The 27,480-nt window shown below is 41.5% G+C and overlaps 1 protein-coding gene across 1 annotated transcript in view; it reads left to right on the top strand.

Moving 5' to 3' along the window:
* The window catches only part of ercc6l2 (ERCC excision repair 6 like 2), a 96,121-nt gene extending 72,140 nt beyond the window's left edge, over positions 1-23,981 (top strand). Inside the window, 7 exon segments of the mRNA XM_033017705.1 lie at positions 55-207; positions 3,911-3,991; positions 9,900-11,070; positions 12,969-13,123; positions 19,353-19,423; positions 22,698-23,451; positions 23,453-23,981. Of these exon segments, the coding sequence (XP_032873596.1) occupies positions 55-207; positions 3,911-3,991; positions 9,900-11,070; positions 12,969-13,123; positions 19,353-19,423; positions 22,698-23,451; positions 23,453-23,611 (2,544 nt within the window). The 3' untranslated portion in view covers positions 23,612-23,981.
* The last annotated feature ends 3,499 nt before the right edge of the window (positions 23,982-27,480 follow it).

Raw genomic sequence — 27,480 nt, forward strand, 5'->3', positions numbered from 1 at the left:
ACACTGGAGCTGTGTTGGATGTTTGTGAAATATTTATTTTCTCAATTGCAATAGCAACTACACTGTGCGGCTGTTGGAAATGAAAATGCAAAGCGCTATTTTAACGCAGTGCAAGGATCAAAGGAGCATGTCGGGGAAATATTTGGAGTTCAGAATCTTTTCAGCTTTCGAACAGGGGGATCCTGCTTGACTCGGGACATCATTCAGGTGAGAGTGCAGCATCAAGCCTGCAGAATATGGTTATATGCAACCTTTGGTCAGAAATATCACTTTGATCATGTCTTCTTCCAGACACTTTTTTCTCTTTCTCTCTCCCTTCCTCCAACTTTATGTCTCGATCTGTGCTCCCTGCTTACACATTTCCATAATCTCTGGAATTCTCCTTTCTCCCTTCTCAGCACAACACTCCCGTCTTCAAATGCCCCCATCCAATTGTTATCACTCTAATGTGTTCCTTTCTCCCTTTAAGCACAACACTTACCGTCTTCAAATGCCCCCTCAAATGTATCACTCTAATGTGTTCAAAAGGGAACAGCAGATGCTGGAATATCGAAGGTACACCAAATTGCTGGATGAACTCAGGGGTGCAGCAGCATCTATGGAGCGAAGGAAATAGGCGACGTTTCGGGCCGAAAACCCTTCTTCAGACGATGGGGGGTGGGGAAAGAAAAGGAAAAAGGGGAAGAGGAGGAGCACGAGGGCGGGAGGATGGGAGGGTGGGAGAGACAGCTAGAGGGTGAAGGAAGGGGAGGGGACAGCACAGGTGCCAAATTGGGGACATCAATGTGATGCCATCACTCTAATGTTACATGGTGAATTGTAAAGTACTCTTTACCCCATTTTAGACATTTGCTGTCATACTGTAGATGGGTTACTACATGTACAAAGGAATATTTGGTGTCTGTTTAGTTACAAAGGAAACTTCAATTTATATTTTGAATCCTATTAATCATATGTCTTTCTCAAATTAGGAGTGCTCAACATGTCAGATAAGAGGGCAGTTAGAAAAACAAAAATAAAAAGTGCCGTGCTGGAAATCTGATATATAAACAGAACATGCTGGATATACTCAGCAGGTCAGGTAGCATCCATGGGGTGAGATAAATAATTAAGACTTTTAGGCCAATAACATCCTGAATATTACCAGTAAATTATTATATTTGAAGAGGATTGTGGGGCTGGATAGAATTACAAAAGTGTGTATATATGGTGGTAGGGGGAGCTGTGAAAAGAATTGCAAAGATGAAGAATTTTCAATTGATCCATTGCAAAGTATGTCACAGGGATGGTGGATTGGTCAGCAGGAATGATCTCATCCACAGAAGAGAAGACAAAGAAGGGTATCTAGGTGTGTACTTCAGTAATCAACGGTAGAATCAACGTGCATGGATCGGCATGGTAGCAGACCTTGCTGCCCAATTTGTTCATGTTGATCAAGATGCCCCATCTAAGCCAGACCCATTTATCCACGTTCGCCTCTTATTCCTCTGAACCTTTTCTATCCATGTACCTGTCCAAGTTCTCTTAAATGCTGTAATGGTACCCGTCATAACTACCTCCTCTTGCACTCATTCCATGTACCCACCTGAGTGAAAACGTTGCCTCTCAGTTTCCTATTAAATTTTGCCATCCCTACCATAAATCCATGTCTGGTTCTTAATTCCTCTACCTTGGGTAAACACAGTGCATTCACCCCATCTATTCCCCTCATGATTTTATACATCTCCATAAGATCACCCCTCAGCCTTCTGCGCCCTCAAGCATGGGCGGATATCCTGGGAGGGGATGGGGGGACACGTCACCCTCATTCTTTGAGAGGTGGGGGACACATTCCCCCCCCCCGTGTTTTGTAATCCGGGCTTTATCAGACGCTTTCTAAGGGCTGAATTGGCCCGTTCGCAGGGCTTTTCAGCGCCCGGCGTGGCTTAAAATCAATCTGCTGCATCGAGGCTCCCGATGTTGAATTCCCGCCGGCCGATGAAAGCCTCCGCCAACGGGCCGATTCAAGCCTCACGATTCGGGGCGGACGAAGTTGCTGTTGCTGGAGTTCGGAGTCGGTCACCAACCAGGTCATCTTCCGATGTTACCGTCCACAGGGCCCACGGCCGAAGCCTCGTGTGTGTGTGCACGTGCGCATGTGTGTGTGTGCGCATGTGCGGCGCGACTGCCAAGAAATTGTGTCCCCCCCATGTTTTGATAGCGATTTCCGAGCCTGGCCCCAAGGAATAAAGCCTTAAGTGTGTCCAACCTTTCACTATAGATCAGGCCCTTGTGTTGTAGCAACATCCTTGTAAATCTTCTCTGCACTCTTTTCGGCTCAAGGACATCCTTCCTATAGCAGGATAACCAAAACTGAACACAGTATTCCAAATGCAGCCTCGCCAACATTTTGTACAACTATAATATAACGTCCCTACCTCGATACTCAATACCCTCTCTGATGAAGGCCAATGTATCACAAGCCTTTTTTACCACCCTATTTTCCTGTGATACCACCTTCAAGGAACTATGTACCTGTACTCCTAGACCCAACTACTCTACAACACTTTCCAAGGACCTACCATTCACTATAAAGATCCTGAATGGTTATGACTTTGCAAAATGCAACACCCCACATTTTTCTGCTTTAAACTCCATTAGCCATTCTTCAGCCCACTTGCCCAGCTGATGAACAGCCATGTTATTTTTGAAAACCATGTTCACTGTCTGCAACCACTTATTTTACTGTCCTCTGCACTTATCACCTCTCATCCCCTGTTGCTCTACACTCTTCTTTCCGCATCTGACTGTTATTTGCCAATCAATTCGAGTTCGAGTGGTGGCGCCATTGAGTGTGGCTGCCTAGCCTGCAGCTGTCTGTCTTTTCATTCTTTTTGTTATTTTTTAGTCTAAGTTTGTTTTGGAGATCTTTTAGTCTTTTTTAGGTGGGGGTAACTGTTTTCTTGGTCACTTCCTGGTCAAGGATGAAACTATTCTCCGAGCCGCATCTTCGCCCTCCCTCGCGGCCTACCACCTGGATTGGCGCGACCTTTCCTGCCGGAGACCGGCCAGAGCCTCAGCTTCAGCAGCGGCGGCGCAGCACTGGATTCGATCGCCGTGTTGGAGCTTCGGAGTGCTGGGACTGCCGACTTTGACACCGTGGAGCTGTGGTCTGTGGAGCTTCCAGCCGCTGGCGGCGCTGATGCTGACTTTAACATTATGTTTATCTTATTTGTGTGCTGCATGGTAACTCAAATTTCACTGCACCAATTGGTGTATGTGACAATAGATATCCTTTGTCCAATTCCTCCCCATCTATGACCACCCATTGCTTGCTAGCTCTTGCTACCCCCTGTCCCTCCACTTCTGCCCTTGCACCTCTGTCTCCTTTCAAACTTTATTCTGGATGAAGGATGTCGACCCAAAAAATCGGCTGTCCATTTCCCTCCACAGATGCTGCCTGACCCACTGAGTTCTTCCAGCTGCATTCCTTTTTTGTCGCTCTTGATCATGTTATGTCTGAATGGATTAAGTGTCTCGTTTTATATACCGCATAGCAACAATAATTAATAGACTATGAAACATTTGACACGGTAAAAAATGTTATTTAAATATATGCTGTTTTGTATTCCTCTAAAATCATGCAGAATTTTTAGAGCCTTTCTCCAAAGGATGAAATGAGGGCAGGATCCACTAGGTATAAATACCAACGAATCACATCCTGAAATTACCTACTGGATTGTCACAGTTAATTACATTCATGAAAATACAATGGGCGGTTTAGAGAGCAATTGCAAACTCAATCAAGTGGAATAGGTTTACTTTTCTGTGGCTTCTAGTTGAGACTTTTTAAGAGCTTCAGAACATTGCATAGATCTCTTCTGTTTTTAATATAACTAAGGCATGAGATTTCTTGTATGTTTCTTTGCAGAGAGAAGGCCAAGTGGAAGCAGGAGTGATGACAGCCACTACACAGCTGAGAGAAGAACCTCCAGTGGAAAGACAGGAAAGAGTGAGTTTTTTGTCATCTCAAGCAGGCATGCAATATTTCACCTGAAAATCATGGAATATTAATGACCTCCAGTGACTCCTCGACCTCCTGATACCTCCCAATGACGTGCTTGGGTTAATAGTTCACTTTCCCATAGGTTTGCGCTGTTCTAGCTCGGGGTGGGTGGCTCATCTGGAAATAAGATAGATTTTGATTACATAACCTTTTAAAACATGCTTTTCACTGGATGATTGCTGCTGCATGCAATGCTCTCTGATGTGTTTGTATAATCTAAGAACATCTATATATCTCGCAATGTCTGTTTTTAGTTGATCAGTTGACATTTGTCATTAGTACTGGTCACGGATGAGCAGATGACTCCAAACTTTATGCATATGTGAATAACTAAAATATCATGGGAAACTTTGAACTGTTCTTTCCAGAGCCGTTTGTGCACTCCAACTGGGGAAGGAGCTGCATTTGGAAACATGAAGAAGGAATTTGAAAAGCTCCCGTGATCATTCAGCACCATATTTAGTACCTGCTCAGGCCATGCCCCCCTCCATAATACAGAAATTCCCTTTGGTACAAGTGGTCAACGTCCGGGCAATTATTTAAAAAAAATCTTCAGCCCAATCCCAATCATGAATTCTTTCCTGTTTAAGATTTATACTACATTGATGTTTAAAGTCAACATCCAAATAACTTTCTGGTCAAATGTCTTAGCAATTCAAAAATCAGCAATTATGTGATTAAGTTGTGCCACATTTCCAGAAAAAATAATGGAAGTAAACCTGATGCACCTCTGGGGTTACAATATTTTATAGTTTCCCTGTATTGGATAATACCTCAGGATATATCTGTGCTAATGAGATAAAGCTCTTACTTACCATTTAATAACCCGTATTATGTCCACCATTACTGTGAATGTTGCCAGTGTGAAGAAGAATCCAGACCCAATACGTCTCATCCATTTTCTCCAGAGATACTGTCTGACCTACTGAGACCCTCCAGCACTTTGTGTCTATCTTTGTTTTACACCAGCATCTGCAGTTTTTTGTTTTTATAAATTTGGAACTTGGGTAAATGACCATTAGTGGGACCCTTTAAAAATCAGCAGTCAACCCATTCGTAAGTGATGTGAGCATAACCTCTTGTGTCTGATGGCTTTTTGTGGCACTCTTCCTTCTAAATCAAAAGATGATAAGTTCCAGAAACATAAATATAAACAAAGTGGAATGCTAAAGTTTAGTTACACTATCAGATGTATTGTCTTTGAGATCTGACATTAAACTGATACCCTATCCACACTTTTACCGCCCAGATGAGTGCCACATTTCCTACACATTTTCCTACAAGTATTTACACTTCAAAACTATTTAATCAGCTGTAAATTACTTCATGATGACCCAAAATTATAAAAGAGCTGCATCACTACAAATTTACTTTTCTTTCTCTTTTACTGGTAATTTCTGTTGAAACACTAATTCTCAAGTCATGTCATGTCCCCTTGTTTGAATCTTCCCTACTCTCAGTGGGAAAAGCTTTTCCACGTCAACTCTGTCTATCCCTCTCATCATTTTAAAAACCTCTATCAAGTCCCCCCTTAACCTTCTGCGCTCCAAAGAATAAAGCCCTAACTTGTTCAACCTTTCTCTGTAACTTAGTTGCTGAAACCCAGGCAACATTCTAGTAAATCTCCTCTGTACTCTCTCTATTTTGTTGACATCCTTCCTATAATTAGGCGACCAAAATTGTACACCATACTCCAGAATTGGCCTCACCAATGCCTTGTACAATTTTAACATTACATCCCAACTTCTATACTCAATGCTCTGATTTATAAAGGCCAGCACACCAAAAGCTTTCTTTACCACCCTATCTACATGAGATTCCACTTTCAGGGAACTGTGCACAGTTATTCCCAGATCCCTCTGTTCACCTACATTCTTCAATTCCCTACCATTTACCATGTACGTCCTATTTTGATTTGTCCTGCCAAGATGTAGCACCTCACACTTATCAGCATTAAACTCCATCTGCCATCTTTCAGCCCACTCTTCCAACTGGCATAAATCTCTCTGTAGACTTTGAAACTCTACTTCATTACCCGCAACCCCACCTATCTTAGTATCATCTGCATACTTACTAATCCAATTTACCACACCATCGTCCAGATCATTGATGTACATGACAAACAACAGTGGACCCAACACAGATCCCTGTGGCACCCCACTCGTCACTGGCCTCCAACTTGACAAACAACCATCCACCATTACTCTCTGGCATCTCCCATTCAGCCACTGTTGAATCCATCTTGCTACTCCACCATTAATACCCAACCATTGAACCTTCTTAACCAACCTTCCATGAGGAACCTTGTCAAAGGCCTTACTGAAGTCCATATACACAACATCCACTGCTTTACCCTCATCAATTTCCCGAGTAACATCTTCAAAAAATTCAAGAAGATTAGTTAAACATGATACAGTATGCACCAGATTGCACAATTTCAAGCTGAGAAATGCAAAAACGCCGTACCAATGGGAGGGGATCACCACCCTCCCACACCCTCCCGCCGGCCAATGAGTTTTGAGGCATTTGTTTGAACTTGAGCAGATAGGATGTGTCTATACACTTCAGAATTCATTATGCTACTACCATCAGCAGTTGTATAATCAATGAAGATAAGTGAGCCAGTACCTTCAGCAGCCATACATGCTAGGCCATAACACCCCCACCACCGTGTTTCACAGATGAGGTTGTATGTTTTGGATTTTGGGCAGTTCCTTCTCTCCTCCATACTTTGCTCTTGCCAATACTCTGTTATAAATTAATCTTCGTCTCATCTGGCCACAAGACCTTTTTCCAGAACTGTGGTTGCTCTTTTAAGTACTTCTTGGGAAACTGTAACCGGGCCATCCTATTTTTGTGGCTAAGCAGTGGTTTTGCATCTTGCAGCATAGCCTCTGTATTTCTGTTCATGAAGTCTTCTGCGGACAGTGGTCATTCATTGACAAATCCATACCTGACTCCTGAAGAATGTTTCTGATCTGTCGGACAGGTGTTTGAGGATTTTTCTTTATTATAGCGAGAATTCTTCTGTCATCAGCTGTGGGGGTCTTCCTTGGCCTGTCAGTCCCTTTGCAATTTGTAAGCTCACCAGTGCTCTCTTTCTTCTTAATGATGTTCGAAATAGTTGATTTTGGTAAGCCTAATGTTTGGCTGATGTCTCGAACAGTTTTATTCTTGTTTCTCAGTCTCATAATGGCTTCCTTAACTTTCATTGACCATGTGCATTTTAACCACGTGTTTTTTTTCTTCTATAAATTTCAAATTATGGAATACAGAGGCAAATAAATAAATTTGAATTTCTGCAGCATGTCTACCTTTGATTTTTCCAGCATCTGCAGTTCTTTCATAAACAAATAAATAAATGATGGGTCTTTGTCCAAAACATTATGGAGGGCAATGTATGTTTACCTGCCAGCGTCTTTCTCTCTCATGCACACCCTTGAGCTGAATCATATCAGTAACTCACATGAAATTCTTGAACAAATATCGTTTGAAATTGAGCTCTACATTATTTTGATTTTGTTTTATTCTAACTGCAGTATTGCTTAGTGAAAGTCAATTTCCTTCTATATGCTGTGCATGCAAGGGACACATGCAGATTGATTTAATTGGATAAACAACCATAAAACAAACTCATTAACTATTTTTATATCTCCTGTTCAGCCCATGACCATGACACTGAGTTCCTGGTTGCTTTTAATTTTATCATTTAAATTCTCTGAATTACTTCCACTCCCACTCCTTTGCATTCAATGCTGTTCTGGTGAAACTCACCATAAGCTGAGGAACACCATGTTGTCTTTTTATTTAGCATTCTGTGTCCTTCCAGAATTACAAATTTGGATTGTGTTCATTGCTTCTTCTTTTATTTGGATAGCTGGTGATGATAAATAGTTCTTTACTTGATCCATTACAACTCAATTTTACCTTGCAGTAGCCACATTTCTGCTACTCCTTCCCATCCTATAACAGAACAATCGATTTGTTCTTTACTTCTGGTCCGTTGCTGGCTCATATCTGCATGGTTCTGGTCATTAATGTGAAATACTTGTTAATCATAGTTTTAAGAGCTTTCCAAAGCTTTCAAACTTCTAAATGCATGCCATCAGGGCTGGAGTTGCCATGGGAATTTATGAGAGTATATCAGGCGAGGGAGATAATCCTAATAAAAAAACAATGTACATGAATGGGATGCAGATCGCCAGTTAGAAGAATAAAAGTGACAAGTAACTAAAAGTAAAAAGTAGGAAGACCCGGGTTCATTTCTGACTACGGGTGCTGTCTGTACAGAGCTTGTACGTTCTCTACGTGACCTGTGTGGGTTTTCTCCGAGAACTTCGGTTTCCTCCCACACTCCAAAGATGTACAGGTTTGTTGCCTGGTATAAATGTAAATTGTCCCTAGTGTGTGTAGGATAGTGTTAATGTGCGGGGATCGCTGGTCGGTGCGGGCCTGTTTCCACGCTGTGTCACTAAAACTAAAACTGTCACAGGAGGCATTGCGAGTGGGCCTACTGGTATTGTTGTTGGTTTAAAACAGCTGTAGTTTCCTTCAAGATCAACAATTCCCTGCTGAACATGGTGGTTCACCATGTGTACCTCTGGCATGGTTGTTCCTGTCCTCAATTCCATTGGTCAATTTCCTTCCATGGGACTGCTGATTGTATTTCAAGGGTCACACAGACAGGTGGCCATAATGTGTGTGCAGCTGGATTGTTTGCCAGGCCAACCAGTTTCCTCTGTAACTAAGAAAGCTGGAATATGTAGATAGTTTCATTCTCCTCTGCCTTCCTGCATGCACACAGTGTGTTCACTAAATGTAAGTGTGCAATCCCAGCTCTACTACAATGGACAAGAGTTTTTATTAACCACAAGGGCCTTTAGTGTTCATCTGGTTGACGAAACACTAAAGTCAACTAGCTGAACACTAAAGCCCCGTGCGACTGATAAAAGCCATGCGAGTACATACCAGATTCCCAGGGCAATTGTGATGCTTTTATATCAGGACAATCCAACATTCCAAACATTTGGTTCCAGGAAACTGACGTGTGGGCTATCTCTTGGGAAACATGAGAAACCCTTTTCAATCGTGACACATGAAAGTTATGAGGAATCTCATCATAAAGAACAGGAGCATTGCTCCTTTTGTATCAGAGGTAAATGAGTATGCCATTGGAATGTTAAACATGTGCCCTTCTCTGTTTGCCAGTGGGACCAATAATAAACCAAGTCCTATCATCTGGGCATTCCTGAGGGAAAAGTTTTGTCAATTCAGTGCATGCACCATTGTTAGTTGTTCCTTTATAGAGTTATAAAGCCAGAAACAGGCCCTTCGGCCCAAACACCCATGACGAACAAGATGCCTCATCTAAGGTAGTCCAATTTGCCTGCGTTTGGTCCATATGCCTATAAACCTTTCCGATCCATGTTCTTGTCCAAATGACTTTTAAATGTTGTTATTGTACCTGCCTCAACTACTTCCACTGGCAGTTTGTTCCATGTACCCACCACTCCATAGCACCATGAGTTATGTCATAGCATTATGCATAGTCATAGCCATAGCCATAGTCAGACCCATAGCCCCTATAGCTCATGGACTTATGGGCATCTTTTTCACACATATGGGACGAGCTGCTAGTTGAAGTGTGAGAAGCGGGTATAATCACATTTAAAAGACACTTGGACAGGTACATGGACAGAACAGATTTGGAGGAATATGGGCCAGGCACAGGGAAGTGGGACTAAATCTCCATAGATACTACCTCACCTTCTGAGTTATCCTGGAATTTCCTGCTTTTATTTGTACATATTGTTTGGTACAACTATAAATGTTTGATACTCTCTTTAAAATTTAGACCATGGACCACGGATATATAATGGAAGAAGAGAATCTGGACTTGTTGAAGCAACAAGGAAATAAGGCAAGAAAATCAGAACAATTTTTTGACTTCAGTAGCGACAGTGAAACAGAGGCTTCAAGTGCGGCAAAACTGAAGAATAGCAAGGTGGAACCAACAGAAATCAATCATCAACTGGAAACTAGTGGACAGCTCACATTACTCCAATGTGGAATTTCCAAATTCTTTGACAGAAAAGCAAGCAGTGGTGAGGAATCCAGTGAACGTGACTGTAGTTCTGATGGTGAAATATCAGAGAAGCAGAATGCAGAAGCAAGCACAAGCTTGGGTGCCACTGTAGCAAAAGGACAGAATTTGTCTGGTTACCTGGCTCCAGATATTCATTCAGATGCTCAACCAATAAAAGGTGGGAACTCTAAGCAGGAAAGGCACAAATTTTGGCAGAAATGTAACTCTTCCACTGAATCTGAAAGCAAGGCCAAATTAACAACTGACATGGGAGCCAATAACAGCAGAAAAGAGAATGATGTGATTAATATTTCACGAGTGATGGGACAAAGGAAAAAAGTGCTTGTCAAGAAGAAATCTAATCTTAGCTTCCTGTCTACAGATTCAGAGGATTCAAACAATGAAAACATTACAAATATTTTCAGAAAACAAAAGACTTTATTACGTACTAAAAATCCAGAATGTATTGGCGGAAAACCAGGCATTGTTGGCGATTCTCTGAAAATAACAAAGGGCAAACCTTTGAGCCATGTTGCCAAACTGAAGACACAGTTGAAAGAGATAGGCAGCATCAGTGATGAGTCAGGTGATGTTGAAATATCCACAGAATCATCAGAAATGACATCCAATCCAACGGATCACAAAGTTGAAGATGGCAAAAGAATCCTTAACTGTAATTCTAAAGCTACTCTTAAAAGAAGGACGGCACAATATGACATTGAGGAATTTTCATCCTCTGAAGATGACATTCCCACTAAGCAGACCCGATTAAGTGCAAACAATGAGATCTGTCGAAGTAACAGGAAGCAAAAGTGCAAGAAAGTTCAGTTTGGATCTCACCAGAGGCCGAGTGGAATTGTCAAAGATGATGCTGTACCCAAGCAACAGAAATGGAGCCCATGTCACAGGGAACAGTTGGCATCAATGGATAAATTGTTGGGTAACTACAGATCTTTCATTTAAAGAATGAAGTAGTCAGAATGTGTGTATTGCAAATGTTTTCTGTCTCTGAGGGATGTACAGATTATTGGTACCTTGGCATTTCACAACAATTGGATGATGCTGAAACTACTTTTCACAGGCACTAAACTTGGAAGGAATCTAATGTGAAGGTCCAAGTGAATAAGAGTAGAAGCAGACTAATGCTTCTAACTACTGAAGTTAGGAAAGCTGTATTTTCTGTGAGGTAAACTTTGGTGTACTGGTAGTCTGATTTTGTGTTGTAAATGGAGTATAAAGGGCCTGTCCCACTTTCACGACCTAATTCATGACCTTTTTTACTCGTGGACATTTTTCATCATCTTGAAAAAACGCCCCGACCTACTTGATGCCACGAGTACCTACGACTAGCAGCACGACCTACCTACGACCTCCTACGACCTCGTGCCGACCATGCTGCGAGTATGAGTCAAGGGCAGACTCGGCAGAGGTCATGAATTAGGTCGCGAAAGTGGGACAGGCCTTAACAGTATTATGCCTACCTAGCGCAGGCAGTGATCCAACTATGACATTTCTAAGGCCCTCTTCCTAATAGTCCCAAACAAGGAGGCTAAATAACCTAAAGCACATATGTTTGCACGTCACCAAGTACTCATCAAGTCTCTCCCGTTTAGGATTATTTTGTGGCAATTTATCAAATCTGTTTTATTTCACATTTGATTTTTATAAAGAAACCTACAGTAATACCTCGATTAGTGCTCTAGATACATTACTAGAAAATGGACCACTAAATGAAACTGCACTCCACGGGATCATTATAATATAAATGGAGATGTGATCCTGACAAGTTTATTGCTAACTCCTGCTAACTCACTTGTAAGTATTTATGTTTTCCCACAACATGGCCACTTTCAAAGGTTTCAAAAGTCTTTTATTGTCACATATACCAATTAATGCACATTGATATGCAAATTACCATACAGCCATATGGAAAAAAAAGCAAGAAGACACACAACTACATAAAAGTTAACATAAACATCCACCACAGCGGATTCCCCACATTCCTCACTGTGATGGAAGGCTAAAAAAAATGTCCAATCTTCTTGCTTGGAGAATTGTCCAGAGGTGAATCTTCAATTGTTGGAGACATCCAGTCATCTTTGAGGTTTGCCAACTCTGATTCCAAATATAATGGGACTTGGACAATGTCTATTCCTTTGGTGACCTTGGGATGCCCACTTCTGGCATATTCGTGCTTTGAAGCTGTAAAAATAGAACCAAAAACTGTTCCTATATTTGCAAGGATGATTTTTCCCTTCAAAGTTTAAAGGTGCGCCTTAATTAAAATTGTTGAATGTTCCCAATTACAGCTGGTATAGGGAATTATTCAAGTTAGGACTAATTAGAAAAATGGTCAAATAGGTCATCTTTGCCAAAGATTTTTTTTAACAGATGTTTCAAAGGTCTTTTATTGTCACGTGCACCAATTAAGGTACAATGATATGCGAATTACCATACAGCCATGCTTCCAATGAGAGGGATCTTATACTGTCCATATCCTTGCTGAAATAAACAGTGAATATTAATTAATAAAGTCAAAGATCTAAGCAGTCTGCATTTTTAAAAGAAGGATGTTTTAGATTCAGACCTTCGGAGAATCAAGAAATACGTTGCTGCCTGACATTCTTCCGCTCAAGCTTAGTTTCATCAACTGTGGAGTACATTAGTGCATTTAAAGCCTTTAATTTTTATCAGAGATAAAAATCAAATTAGATTATGAACATTTGAGAAAAGGGGCAAACCAGAAATTAAATCACATGATTTGCTCAGGACACTTCATCAAAAATGTTCAAAGCATCAGTGTTTGTTGATAACTGCTATTATTATTTCAATTAATAGGCAATGTACAAGAAGTGGCTTTCGTTCATTCAAACCAGCATGTGGTTGGATCCAGCAAGGCGGAAAACCAAATGACCCGTACAGCAATCCGTGATGTATTTGAATTAAAACGGTATTCGCAGGTTCCTGCAAATGTTGCCTTCCATATGGGTCAGGTGAGTTGTGCAGTGAAGGGAATTATCTTGGGATCTCCCGTAGTAGGAATTGAAAATGTCAATAAAATACCAATATTTTGTCAAGAAATTAAACAGACCCTCAAAAGAAATACAGGTACATTTTATATAATACACATTTCCTATTGTCACATATGTTTGATATGTAAACCATACAAGTGATTAGTACCTCAAGTTTCTAGTACAGTATTTATTGGTCCGGTCTATTTTAATGGTCAATTGTTCTTGTCCTTTTAAAAATGCCACCTTAAATTGTAACATCACAATGAACAAATCTCTTTATGACAATCAGGTAGTTAATCAAAATTGATAGGATTGTATTAATACAATTGCTTGACCTTCAGAATGACGGTAAATTCTATGTGGAATTATTACAATTTCTGAGGTAATCTGGCTACATTTTCTGGTTTGTTTTGAAATGTACATTTCTTCCTCCCGCAAGTGTGGTGAAGGAACACTTTTATCAAATACTACAGGAATATTTTGAGTTTTGTTTCGAATATAGGAATTTATTTAAATAAAAATATACAACCTTATAGATCTGTTCAATCTGCAGGATATAAGAGTAAAATCTGATCTGCCTATGATGATATGAAGATATGAGGTTGCTTTGGCAAGTAAGGTGAAAGTAAATCCAAAGGGTTTCTACAGCTATATTAATAGCAAAAGGATAACGAGGGATAAAATTGGTCCTTAGAGAGACAGAGTGGACAGCTATCTGCAGAGCCAAAAGAGATGGGGGAGATATTGAACAATTTCTTTTCTTCGGTATTCACCAAGGAGAAGGATATTGAATTATGTGAGGTAAGGGAAACAAGTAGAGTAGCTATGGAAACTATGAGATTCAAAGAAAAAGAAGTACTGACACTTTTGAAAAATATAAAAGTGGATAGGTCCAGGTCCTGACAGGATATTCCCTAGGACATTGAGGGAGGTTAGTGTAGAAATAGCAGGGGCTATGACAGAAATATTTCAAATGTCATTAGAAACGGGAATAGTGCCGGAGGATTGGCGTACTGCGCATGTTGTTCCATTGTTTAAAAAGGGTTCTAAGAGCAAACCTAGCAATTATAGACCTGTTAGGTTGACTTCAGTGGTGGGCAAATTAATGGAAAGGATACTTAGAGATAATATATATAAGCATCTGGGTCTGATTAGGAACAGTCAACATGGATTTGTGCCTGGAAGGTCATGTTTGACTAATCTTCAATTTTTTGAAGAGGTTACTAGGGAAATTGATGAAGGTAAAGCAGTGGATGTTGTCTATATGGGCTTTAGTAAGGCCTTTGACAAGGTTCCTCATGGAAGGTTGGTTAAGAAGGTTCAATTGTTGGGTATTAATGCAGGAGTAGCAAGATGGATTCAACAGTGGCTGAATGGGAGATGCCAGAGAGTAATGGTGGATGGCTGTTTGTCAGGTTGGAGGCCGGTGACTAGTGGGGTGCCTCAGGGATCTGTGTTGGGTCCACTGTTGTTTGTCGTACATCAATGATCTGGATGATGGTGTGGTAAATTGGATTAGTAAGTATGCAGATGATACTAAGATAGGTGGTGTTGTGGATAATGAAGTAGATTTCCAGTCTACAGAGAGATTTAGGCCATTTGGAAGAATGGGCTGAAAGATGGCAGATGGAGTTTAATGCTGATAAGTGTGAGCTGCTACATCTTGGCAGGACAAATCAAAATAGGACGTACATGGTAAATGGTAGCGAATTGAGGAATGCAGTTGAACAGAGGGATCTAGGAATAACTGTGCATAGTTCCCTGAAGGTGGAATCTCATGTAGATAGGGTGGTAAAGAAAGCTTTTGGTGTGCTAGCTTTTATAAATCAGAGCATTGAGTATAGAAGTTGGGATGTAATGTTAAAATTGTACAAGGCATTGGTGAGACCAATTCTGGAGTATGGTGTACAATTTTGGTCGCCCAATTATAGGAAGGATGTCAACAAAATAGAGAGAGTACAGAGGAGATTTACTAGAATGTTGCCTGGGTTTCAGCAACTAAGTTACAGAGAAAGGTTGAATAAGTTAGGTCTTTATTCTTTGGAGCGCAGAAGGTTAAGGGGGGACTTGATAGAGGTCTTTAAAATGATGAGAGGGATAGACAGAGTTGACGTGGATAAGCTTTTCCCATTGAGAGTAGGGAAGATTCAAACAAGAGGACATGACTTCAGAATTAAGGGACAGAAGTTTAGGGGTAACATGAGGGGGAACTTCTTTACTCAAAGAGTGGTAGCTGTGTGGAATGAGCTTCCAGTGGAAGTGGTGGAGGCAGGTTTGATTTTATCATTTAAAAATAAATTGGATAGGTATATGGATGGGAAAGGGATGGCGGGTTATGGTCTGAGTGCAGGTAGAAACATAGAAATTAGGTACAGGAGTAGGCCATTCGGCCCTTCGAGCCTGCACCGCCATTCAATATGATCATGGCTGATCATCCAACTCAGTATCCCGTACCTGCCTTCTCTCCATACCCTCTGATCCCCTTAGCCACAAGGGCCACATCTAACTCCCTCTTAAATATAGCCAATGAACTGGCCTCAACTACCCTCTGTGGCAGAGAGTTCCAGAGATTCACCACTCTCTGTGTGAAAAAAGTTTTTCTCATCTCGATTTTAAAGGATTTCCCCCTTATCCTTAAGCTGTGACCCCTTGTCCTGGACTTCCCCAACATCGGGAACAATCTTCCTGCATCTAGGCTGTCCAACCCCTTAAGAATTTTGTAAGTTTCTATAAGATCCCCTCTCAATCTCCTAAATTCTAGAGAGTATAAACCAAGTCTATCCAGTCTTTCTTCATAAGACAGTCCTGATATCCCAGGAATCAGTCTGGTAAACCTTCTCTGCACTCCCTCTATGGCAATAATGTCCTTCCTCAGATTTGGAGACCAAAACTGTACACAATACTCCAGGTGTGGTCTCACCAAGACCCTGTACAACTGCAGTAGAACCTCCCTGCTCCTATACTCAAATCCTTTTGCTATGAAAGCTAACATACCATTCGCTTTCTTCACTGCCTGCTGCACCTGCATGCCTACTTTCAATGACTGGTGTACCATGACACCCAGGTCTCGCTGCATCTCCCCTTTTCCTAATCGGCCACCATTTAGATAATAGTCTGCTTTCCTGTTTTTGCCACCAAAATGGATAACCTCACATTTATCCACATTATACTGCATCTGCCAAACATTTGCCCACTCACCCAGCCTATCCAAGTCACCTTGCAGTCTCCTAGCATCCTCCTCACAGCTAACACTGCCCCCCAGATTAGTGTCATCCGCAAACTTGGAGATATTGCCTTCAATTCCCTCATCCAGATCATTAATATATATTGTAAATAGCTGGGGTCCCAGCACTGAGCCTTGCGTCCACTATTTCTGGAGCTACTTCCTTAAGTACTCTGGGATGCAGCCTATCTGGCCCTGGGGATTTATCGGCCTTTAATCCATTCAATTTACCCAACACCACTTCCCAACTAACCTGGATTTCACTCCATTCCTCCAACTCCTTTGACCCGCGGTCCCCTGCTATTTCCAGCAGATTATTTATGTCTTCCTTAGTGAAGACAGAACCAAAGTAGTTATTCAATTGGTCCGCCATATCCTTGTTCCCCATGATCAACTCACCTGTTTCTGACTGCAAGGGACCTACATTTGTTTTAACTAATCTCTTTCTTTTCACATATCTATAAAAACTTTTGCAGTCAGTTTTTATGTTCCCTGCCAGTTTTCTTTCATAATCTATTTTTCCTTTCCTAATTAAGCCCTTTGTCCTCCTCTGCTGGTCTCTGAATTTCTCCCAGTCCTCTGGTATGCTGCTTTTTCTGGCTAATTTGTACGCATCATCCTTCGCTTTGATACTATCCCTGATTTCCCTTGTTATCCACGGATGCACTACCTTCCCTGATTTATTCTTTTGCCAAACTGGGATGAACAATATTTGTAGTTCATCCATGCAGTCTTTAAATGTAGATGGGACTAGGGGAAAATAAGTGTTCGGCACGGACTTGTAGGGCCGAGATGGCCTGTTTCCTTGCTGTAATTGTTATATGGTTATATGGCTGATACAAACTTGATCTGAGCCTGAGAACTTGAACATTTTGATACCTAAACCTAACACATATAATTGTGGGTATGCGTAGGAAAGAACTGCAAATGCTGGTTTCAATCAAAGGTAGACACAAAACGTCACCTGTTCCTTCTCTCCAGAGATGCTGCCTGTCCCGCTGAGTTACTCCAGCATTTTGTGGATGTGCGGATAATGGACTGGGGAGAAGGTCACTAATGCCCAGCATGAATACATGGTGCAGTCGGGCAAAGAGGAGAAAGGAGCTCCTTGGGTCATGGTAGCCTCCATCCTTCTGGGCAGCAGGCTGTATTTCTATCACGACATTGTAATCAATCTATGACCCACCCATTATCTCTGGATTTGGGGTTTCAAATGAAAAGTCATCGCCTTTGAGCCACAATTCAAGGGTTAGCCACATCATCAAGAGTCAAAAGTCAAGAGTGTTTTATTGTCATATGTCCCGGATGGGACAATGAAACTCCATCTTCAAGAAGTTATCATTCAACTTATTCCATGACGGTTTTAGTATGCTGACATGTTCCCTGATATTACACCACCCAATGCAGCATTTATTTTAATTACCCGATTCTGAAAACGTATTTCTTTGGTACCTGACCCAAACCTAACATATTTTGTTGGTCTCCATAGGGCTGGGATCAGATAATTGAGCTCCAATAAGGGATGGAAAATAACAGAACATTGATCATAAAATATGGAGGGAAGCCATTTCATACTTCAATTCTGCACTTGAGGCTTATCTAGTTGGACTCAACATTCCCTTTCCTTTACCTCAAACCTCTGAGATTTCTGCTCAAACCTAATTATACCATTTTCTTTGGTATGTCATGAAACTAACTGCTTCACCAAGCAGGACGTACCTAATCACTTGTTACAAAATAAAATTCTTCATATTGCCCCAATTTTATTTGTTAACTATCTTAACCATGCCTTATGGCTGGTAACCCAATAGGTGTTGAACCAGGATTTATTTAGTTTTCTTCTTGAACACTTCCATGTCTTTGAATATCTCCATTATATTTCATCTTGCCTGAAGAGAACAATTCCAACGTTTTCATTCTACATAATGGTAGTCTCTCATCCTTCAAGAAAAAAAATCTTTGTTCCAAGAGTGGTAGATTGACCAAATCTGGACAGATCTAATGTTCCTCTACTTGCGCATTTTTAAAGTTTATGTTTATAGGATTAGAATTTGCAGGTGTTAGCAAGCCTCCCACACTCACCACAGGCATGTATGACAAATTCTGACACCTACCTTAGAGTTGTCTATGTTGACTTATTACCCAAAGCTGTCCTGATCTAAAATAACAGGATCCTGTGTGCCATGTGCAGATCAGGTATGTTCTGCCATGAAACAACTGAAAAATAGCTTTGACCATATGCTATTGCACACCCGCAGACTCAGCCGATTCTGAAATCTATGAAGATTTTAACAAACTGCTGGAGAAACCCAGCAGGTCAGGCAGTATCAGAGTAAAAAGAGGCTGCATGACCCACTGAATTCCAATAGCAAAATAGAACATAGAAATAGTACAGGACATTGACAGGCCCTTCAGTCCACAATGTCTGTGCTGAACTTAATGCCCAGGTAAACTAATCTCATCTGCCTGCAAATGATCAAAACCCCGTCATTCCCAACAGTTTGTTTTTGCGTAAGATTCCAGCACCTGCAGTCCCTTGTGTCTCCTATGAAGATTTTAAATGCTTCAAAAATCATCTCTTTAAAGTTTTGAGGAATTATGAAACAATTACATGTAATAATTATTTAAAATATATAACTCTTCCAATCTTTTATTGTTTGACCGTGTTTTAAAGTGTGTAAAGTCCATTCTAATTCAACATTGATTCGTAGTACATTAAGGAGAACTAATTATAAACAATCTGAGGGTAAATGGGGTGTTTGGAATTTTTTGTTTGGATCACTACTTTATCTGGAATTAGCAACAGATTGAATCCCATGTAATCTTTTTAAGACAAAATTCTTGCAAGTATTTAACTTTGATTTATTCTGGGAGGTTCATGAAGCTATTCATGTACTCTGTTCCTCTAGAAAATGCTTTCAGCAGCACCGAACAAATAAGGGTCCAAACGTATCCTACCTGTCACTTGTGCATCTTTCTCCACAGACGGAGGGAAAGAGCCAAGAAGCAGCTGGCACCAACACATTGATTGGGGATACACTCAAAGGAATTTGTAGGTGAGTGAACGAAAAGACCGAGGTCAAAGGATAAAAAGCCCTGCTTCCTCATTATCTCTTCACTTCGCCATACGATACTTCTAGCTAAAGATGACACCATAGGTGCTCCTTTTGTACTTGCATGTGTCCAAGAAGAAATTGAACACTGGTAATGTGATCCTGTTAGTCCAGACCATTCTTGATAGGCATGCTGACCTAATGTATTTGCCAAATGATGGGGCAGCAGCAGAATACATGTACAGGAAATACTTAGCCTATTCTTCCACTGACCACTTTGTTTCCATTCAGGATGTTAAAGCATTTCATAGTGGTAAAGATGTCAGAGTGCAGGAAATGTCAAAGGCAGTCGCAGCTGCAGAGCCAGTCTAGGAATGCAGACTGGCAAGCACTGCTTCATTTTGAGTGGCAGACCAGTACTTCTCCAAAACCATTGTGTTTCCTGTCATTTCTGATTACATTGTTGTGGCACGTCCTCTGTGAATCTGGTCTTTGTAAGGAAATTTGTACAGGATTTCAGGCTCATTCTCTAGATCATTGATTCAAGAAGCCTTGTTTTGACAGGTATCGCCATCATACAATAATTGAGCAATGATGAATGTGAAGGCAAGGCATGAATTGATTATATGGTAAATGACAAATGAGCCTTTATTTGTAATCATGTGTGAGGCTCAAGATTGCATATGTGTCATGGTCAGTTTTTTGTTTGTGTTCAGCTGTTCATTGGCGATGTGCTGAATAATGCACGCAGCCCACACAGGTTCTGAAGACTGGGTTGCAGATACAGGCAGTCTCTGCTCAAAACCTGGTGTTGCAGCTGTATAAGCATTCCCAACGAATACTTTTTTGCCCACCATCAAAGAAAGAGTTTGCAAATAGGATTAGCGACGGATCTAAAAATAATGCCAACATGTTAAACTGGAAGTAGTGACAGGAAACATATTGCTGTAATTCTGTAGCCAGAATACGAGGATTCATTAGGAAAGTATTGAATTACCTTGCGTGAAGGAAATGTTACACTCTATGCACATTGTTAACTAAATTAAAAAGTACTTGATCCCATATTTGTGTCATAATGAGAGGGTGGGAGGATGCATAAGATAAAGAGAAAGAAAGTGTTGGTAGCGGTTCAATATTTTGTTATTACTGTTATAACTGGCAACAGGGCTTCCTACCACATCCTGGTTAGATAAACATAAATGTGCCCAGAAACACATTTTTTCTAATTTCTCAAAAGTCTGAGATTTTTCATTTAAATCAGTAGAAGAATTAGGGTTACCCATGATTACAATATGTTGGCGGAGGTTTAAAGGGAAATCAGTCACGAGTCATAAGTCATAAGAGCAGAATTAGGCCATTCGGCCCATCAAGTCTACACCATTCCATGGCTGATCTATCGTCCCCTCTCAACCACATTTGCACAGACTAATCAAGAATCTGTCAATCTGCTTTAACAGTACCCAATAACTTGACCTTCAAAGCAGTCTGCGGTAATAAATTTCACAATTCCCCATCTTCAGGCTAAGAGGTTCCTCCTCATATTCTTTCTAAACATACATCCATTTATTCTGAGGCTGTTCCCCCTGGTTTTAGACTCTCCCACTAGTGGAAACATCCTCTCCACATCTACTTTATCCAGGTCTTTCAGAAGGGATAATTCTTGTTATCCTCCAATGGACCCTCCCCAACGTCAGCACAACCCTCCTCAGATATGGGGCCCAAAACTGCTCAAAACTGCCTTATAAAGCCTCAGCTTTTACCCCTGCTTTTATCCTCTCAAAATGAATGCTATAATTGCATTTCCCTACCTTACCATCAATTCAACTTGCAAATTAACCTTTTGGAAATTCGAAGGTAGACAAAAGTGCTGGAGAAACTCAGCGGGTGCAGCAGCATCTATGGAGCGAAGGAAATAGGCAAAGCTTCGGGCCGAAACCCTTCCTCAGACTGATGTAGGGTGGGGGTGGGGGACGGGGAGAAGAAAGGAAAAAGGAAGAGGAGGAGCCCGAGGGCTGAGGGAGAGCTGAGAAGGGGAGGAGACAGCAAGGGCTACCGGAAATTGGTGAATTCAATGTTTATGCCACTAGGGAGCAGAGTGCCCAAGCGAAATATGCTGCTTCTCCAATTTCCAGTGGTGCTCACTCTGGCCATGGAGGAGGCCCAGGACAGAGAGGTCAGATTCGGAATGGGAGGGGGCGTTGAAGTGCTGAGCCACCGGGAGATCAGGTTGGTAAATGCGGACCGAGTGGAGGTGTTCGACGAAACGATCGCCAAGCCTACGCTTGGTCTCACCGATGTAGATCAGCTGAAATCTAGAGCAGTGGATGCAATAAATGAGGTTGGAGGAGATGCAGGTGAACCTCTGTCGCACCTGGAACGACTGCTTGGGGGGAGGTAAAGCGACAGGAGTAGCACCTCTTGCAGTTGCAAGGGAAAGTGCCCCGGGAGGGAAGGGAAGAATTGACCAGGGAGTTACGGAGGGAGCGGTCTTTGCGGAAAGCAGACGGGGGGGAGATGGGAAGATGTGGCGAGTGGTGGGGTCACGTTGGAGATGGCGAAAATGACGGAGGACTATTTGTTGTATGTGACGGCTAGTGGGGTGAAAGGTGAGGACTAGGGGGACTCTGCCCTGTCCTTCTTAAACCTTTTGGAAATCCTGCACCAGCACTCCCTAGTCCCTTTGCACCTCAGATTTCTGAATCCTCTCCCCATTTAGAAAATAGTCTATACTACCAAAGTGCATGACTGCACACTTTGCTACGCCATATTCGATCTGCCACTTCTTTGCCCACTTTCCCAACTTGATCCAAGTCCTTCCGCAGATTACTAGCTTCCTCTACACGACCTGTCCCTCCACGTATCTTCGTATCATCTGCAGAATCAAGTGTTTAATTGTCATGTGTACTGACAACAGAACAATTAAGTTCTTACCTGCGGCACCATAACAGTCCTGTAAAAACACATAGATAATATGTAATATATAACACAAAAATTCAATGAATTAATAACTCCAATACTAGTGCAAATGAAAAGCCCGAAGATCTTAGTACAACCAACGGTTGTTTTCTAACTTGCATTTTGGCCCTTCTGTTGGTGGTCCAATCTCTTCATGATGTTGCTGAAGTTTTATTGATGAACAGTCCATAGGTGAAGCGATTTAGACTATTTCCCCATCTAACTAATAGCCCCTTCCTAATCTACGGTTTTTCTTTAAAAATTGAATTGTTCACTCAATAATGTTCAATTTTAAGAACAAGGTCCTATTCCTCTGTTACAGAAATCCATTCTGCGACATGGTTCCTGCAGAAGGCTTAGCTGAGCATGCTCTGAGCAGCACCTCGCAGCACCAGATGAAAATGCCGAGGAACAAAAGGCCGAAAAAAGCAATCAATTCCTTTCTTTGTGGAGCATCAGCTGGCAGAGTAAAACATTTAAGGAAAAATAACTTGTGTTTTGATAAGCAAGATAAAGTTAGTTCACAAAAGCAGCCTCATAAAAAAAATGATAATGTGATGGCTGACAAATCTGATGGTGATTTTGCTGAAGGGGTTGATGATGGAATCTGCATGGATTATTCAAGTCCTTCAACTGCTGCCCTCTCAAAGAATAAACCGCACAGAAGTGGGACAAACTCCAGAGATGCTGTGAAACTTCAGCAACATCATGAGGAGATTGGACCACCAACAGAAGGGCCAAAGTGCAAGTCAGATAACAACCAAGAAATAAGGCAACTCAAACCCGACTCAATCACAGAGCTGCTTGGTGACACCTCCATACTGGATCCATTGTTCGACAGAAAGAAAAACCGTACTGCACAGCCAAAGAAAGCTTCTGGGCATGTGCCAAAAGGAAAAAACAAGCCTAAGGATTTCTGGGATTTTCTCAATAAAAGTAACGAAGAGCATGTCAGTGCACTAACAGATTTTTCAGTGATCGAAAAGTTGTGTGAAAGTGCACCTTTGAAATCTAAAGGAAAGGGAAAAGAATGTGATGGCTCTCTTTGGAAAAGGAATGAAAAGTTTTTATGGAAATAAAAGTGACCTAGAAAATGACTACAGCGCCTCAACATCTGGCACATCTTTGGCAAGTTGCCAACTGTGGAAACGGAACATTCAAACTTTAGATGGGGAAAAGAAGACATTTTTAGTTGATTTAAATGCAGCAACTGTAAAGAAAAATGGGCAATTATGAATTTGGCTTGTTTCTCAACATTGATATATTTGCATTTCATAAGATGGCAGAAGAATGGTAAAGTAACATGATATGGTATTGGAACTTGGCCATTTGGGACATTACAGTGGGTACTATTTTACATTGATTTAAGATTATTCACAGAAACGTTTTTATTTCACATTTTCAGTATATGAATGTGCAGTCAATTTTATACAGAGAGTACTCTTTTTAATGTATTAATCAAGTGTTTGTGGATATTTAGTGGTAGAATCAAAGTTTTGGTGGGGAGCACGAGCTCATGAAGCCTATGATGGTCTGGTTAGTTTTAACTGTTCCTCATTTTAACCTGTCCAAAACAATAGATATGTTGGTGAGAGGAAAAATATTATTTTTTAGTTTGTCTGTATTTTTTCCCTTTGATATTATTTAAAGGTTTCTAGTACAAAATGTGGAAGTAAACCCTGCATGTTGACTGAAGCACTTCTGAAGTGGAGCAAAACTTGATCTAACCATCTCCCTCTATTGATGCTGCCCTACCCTCTGTTCCTTCAGCAGTTTGATTATTTGCTCGAGATTCCAGCATCTGCAGTCTCTTCTCTTTATTTACCCATCCTTGTTTTATTTCCTGAAAATTATGTTTGCTCCGCATTCTCAACATCTGGGGAGAGCATTACAGGTTTTCAATTCTTCTTATCACCTGATGCTCTTTCATGCCAAGATCCAACTTTAAGATTATACTAAACTAAGTGGGACCCGTTGGGTCCCAGCTTCACACGGGAGGGCCGGTCCCCCAACGCAATATTCCACCTCTCCACCAATTCTAATACACACACACACACACACACACACACACACACACACACACACACACACACACACACACACACACACACACACACACACACACACACACACACACACACACACACACTCACACACACACACACACACACTTACTCACACACACACTCACACACACACACACACACTTACTCATACACTCACACACACAGACTCTCACACACACACACACACTCACACACACTCACACCCTCACAAAGACTCACACAAACACACACATACACTCACACACACACATACACTCACACACACACACATAAACTCACACACACTCACACACAGACTCACATACATACACACACGCTCACACTCTCACACACACACACACACTCACACTCACTCACACACCATATATATGACAGTAAACTTTCTTGAATCTACTCACACGGCTGTGGGGCTTCTCCACTGGGGCTTTCGCAGTCAGCGGAACTTCTGCAATCAGCGTGACCTCTGCACTTACAGGAAATTACGCAATCAGCGCGACCTCTGCGCTCACTGGAAATTGCGCGACCTGTCCACTAAGCGGAAGTCACAAAATGAGCGGGACTTTTGGACTAAACACAGTCGGACCTAATAAAGCATTTATTTCTTCCAAACACAGTCGGACCTAATAAAGCATTTATTCCTTCCAAACACAGTCGGACCTAATAAAGCATTGCAGTTTCAAGCACAGGCAGGCAGCAGGCCAAACAACTCATGGCATTGTCATTTCATTTCATTTCCAATTAAGCATTGCACTTTCAAGCACAGGCAGGGCAGCAGGTCAAATAACTCACGGCATTGTCATTTCATTTCCAATTAAGCATTGCACTTTCAAGCACAGGCAGGGCAGCAGGCCAAACAACTCATGGCATTGTCATTAAGGGCTAACAAATCATTTATTGCAAGTACATTGCAGACTCACAGTTCAGTTGATTCACAGCTTAGAATGACAGTCGTGGCCTCTCCCTCACGATCTTGCAGAGTGACTGACTCGCGTCCAGGCATCCGGGGTTTTATAGTCCTGCCCGCCCTCCCCCCCCCCCCCCCCCGGAAAGGGCGTTACCTTCCTCACGGTGATTGACAGGGAGAGGACCAATCAGCTGATCTCAAGGTTTTTTAAACACTCATAACTTATTTATTTTTCATCGATGGGAAAAATCCTCGGGGCTGGCTCAGCGGAGGAGGACTGTGAGTATGATGGCCAAAAATCACAGCGATACATGGTAGCGCTTTATTTTATAAAATCAATATACAGCGCAGACAGGAAGTGGTCAAGATGAGATTTTTAATTATATAGATATCTGTGTTCCATATTTCTTTACCAGAAGAAATTGTAACCTTGAAATTGGATTAAATTGGATTTCCTCAGAACTATACAATCAAAAATCGGGATAAATTGTACGAGAGCTCATTACAACCCGAGTGGACTGTTTGCAATGCAGAGATGTGTGGGTTAGGGGTGGAGTGTGGGGTGCATCTCCTGCAGAAAGACATGTTCCTGTATACAACCCTTTAGTGAGGGACCTGCTCATCCTGGCATCCCTCTGCTCATGCAGGAGACAGAAGAGCAATTTATGCAGGACAGGCAATTGCTGATGTGTAGCATCCCTTGCCCAATCTTGCTATCGTGAGCAATGGTCTCTATGCCTGCAAGGGAATTTATGGTGTTTGAGGATATCAGGCTTTTTGTTGGTGCAATGTTCTTATTCCCTTAGTGTTTTAAGAAAAACTGCAGCTTTTGTCTGCCTCTGAAGCAGCTGCTACCTCATCTGCACCAGTAGGCACTGTGCAATGAGATTATCACCAAGTCTAACAAAGATGTAAAGATGACCTCGAGAGATAAGATCATGGCCTCTTAGGTCCAAGAGATTGGAGATGGACTCCTTTATGCTACTTGTCGTCTTCTGTGTTGGGTGAGACAGGCCGGTAAACATACAAACCACCTGGCTGTACATTTGAACCAGCTTTATCGCTGGAAGCAACTGATCCTCATTTAACCATATAATATAACCATATAACAATTACAGCACGGAAACAGGCCATCTCGGCCCTTCTAGTCCGTGCCGAACACTTATTCTCCCCTAGTCCCATCTACCTGCACTCAGACCATAACCCTCCATTCCTTTCCTGTCCATATAACTATCCAATTTATTTTTAAATGATAAAAACGAACCTACCTCCACCACCTTCACTGGAAGCTAATTCCACACAGCCACCACTCTCTGAGTAAAGAAGTTCCCCCTCATGTTACCCCTAAACTTCAGTCCCTTAATTCCCAAGTCATGTCCCCTTGTTTGAATCTTCCCTACTCTCAGTGGGAAAAGCTTATCCACGTCAACTCTGTCTATCCCTCTCATCATTTTAAAGACCTCTATCAAGTCCCCCCTTAACCTTCTGCGCTCCAAAGAATAAAGCCCTAACTTGTTCAACCTTTCTCTGTAACTTAGTTACAGGCAACATTCTAGTAAATCTCCTCTGTACTCTCTCTATTTTGTTGACATCCTTCCTATAATTAGGCGACCAAAATTGTACACCATACTCCAGAATTGGCCTCACCAATGCCTTGTACAATTTTAACATTACATCCCAACTTCTATACTAATGTTGGCTGCGGTGGGCAAGTTGGGCCAAAGGGCCTGTTTCCACGCTGCATCACTCTATGACTATAACCTAAAAATACAACTGCTGTCATAATTTAACCCTTTCTGGTAAATCTGCATTGAAAGCCTGATGTATCATTCCTGAACCTCAGGACTTAGCTTTCAATAGAGAACTCCAGATGGTCTGGCTGAGGTCCAGTTCAACTTGTAGTTTCGGTCCTCTTGAAACAGAGACACATGTTTTTGAATATTTTTACTCTTATGTGTTGCCTTTTAAGGACACCCAAAAAATACAAATTTCTTCCAGATAATTTTTCACTACCTACATTTTTTTTTAATTGTTGATGCCCCATGGTATTACTCACTGATCAAGTATATTCACTGTGTAATGTATTATTGCTGCAGTTTTCTATTCTTTTCTCTATAGTTTCTTTATGGGTTCTC

This window comes from Amblyraja radiata, chromosome 3 (assembly GCF_010909765.2).
Source record: "Amblyraja radiata isolate CabotCenter1 chromosome 3, sAmbRad1.1.pri, whole genome shotgun sequence".
Taxonomy (NCBI): domain Eukaryota; kingdom Metazoa; phylum Chordata; class Chondrichthyes; order Rajiformes; family Rajidae; genus Amblyraja; species Amblyraja radiata.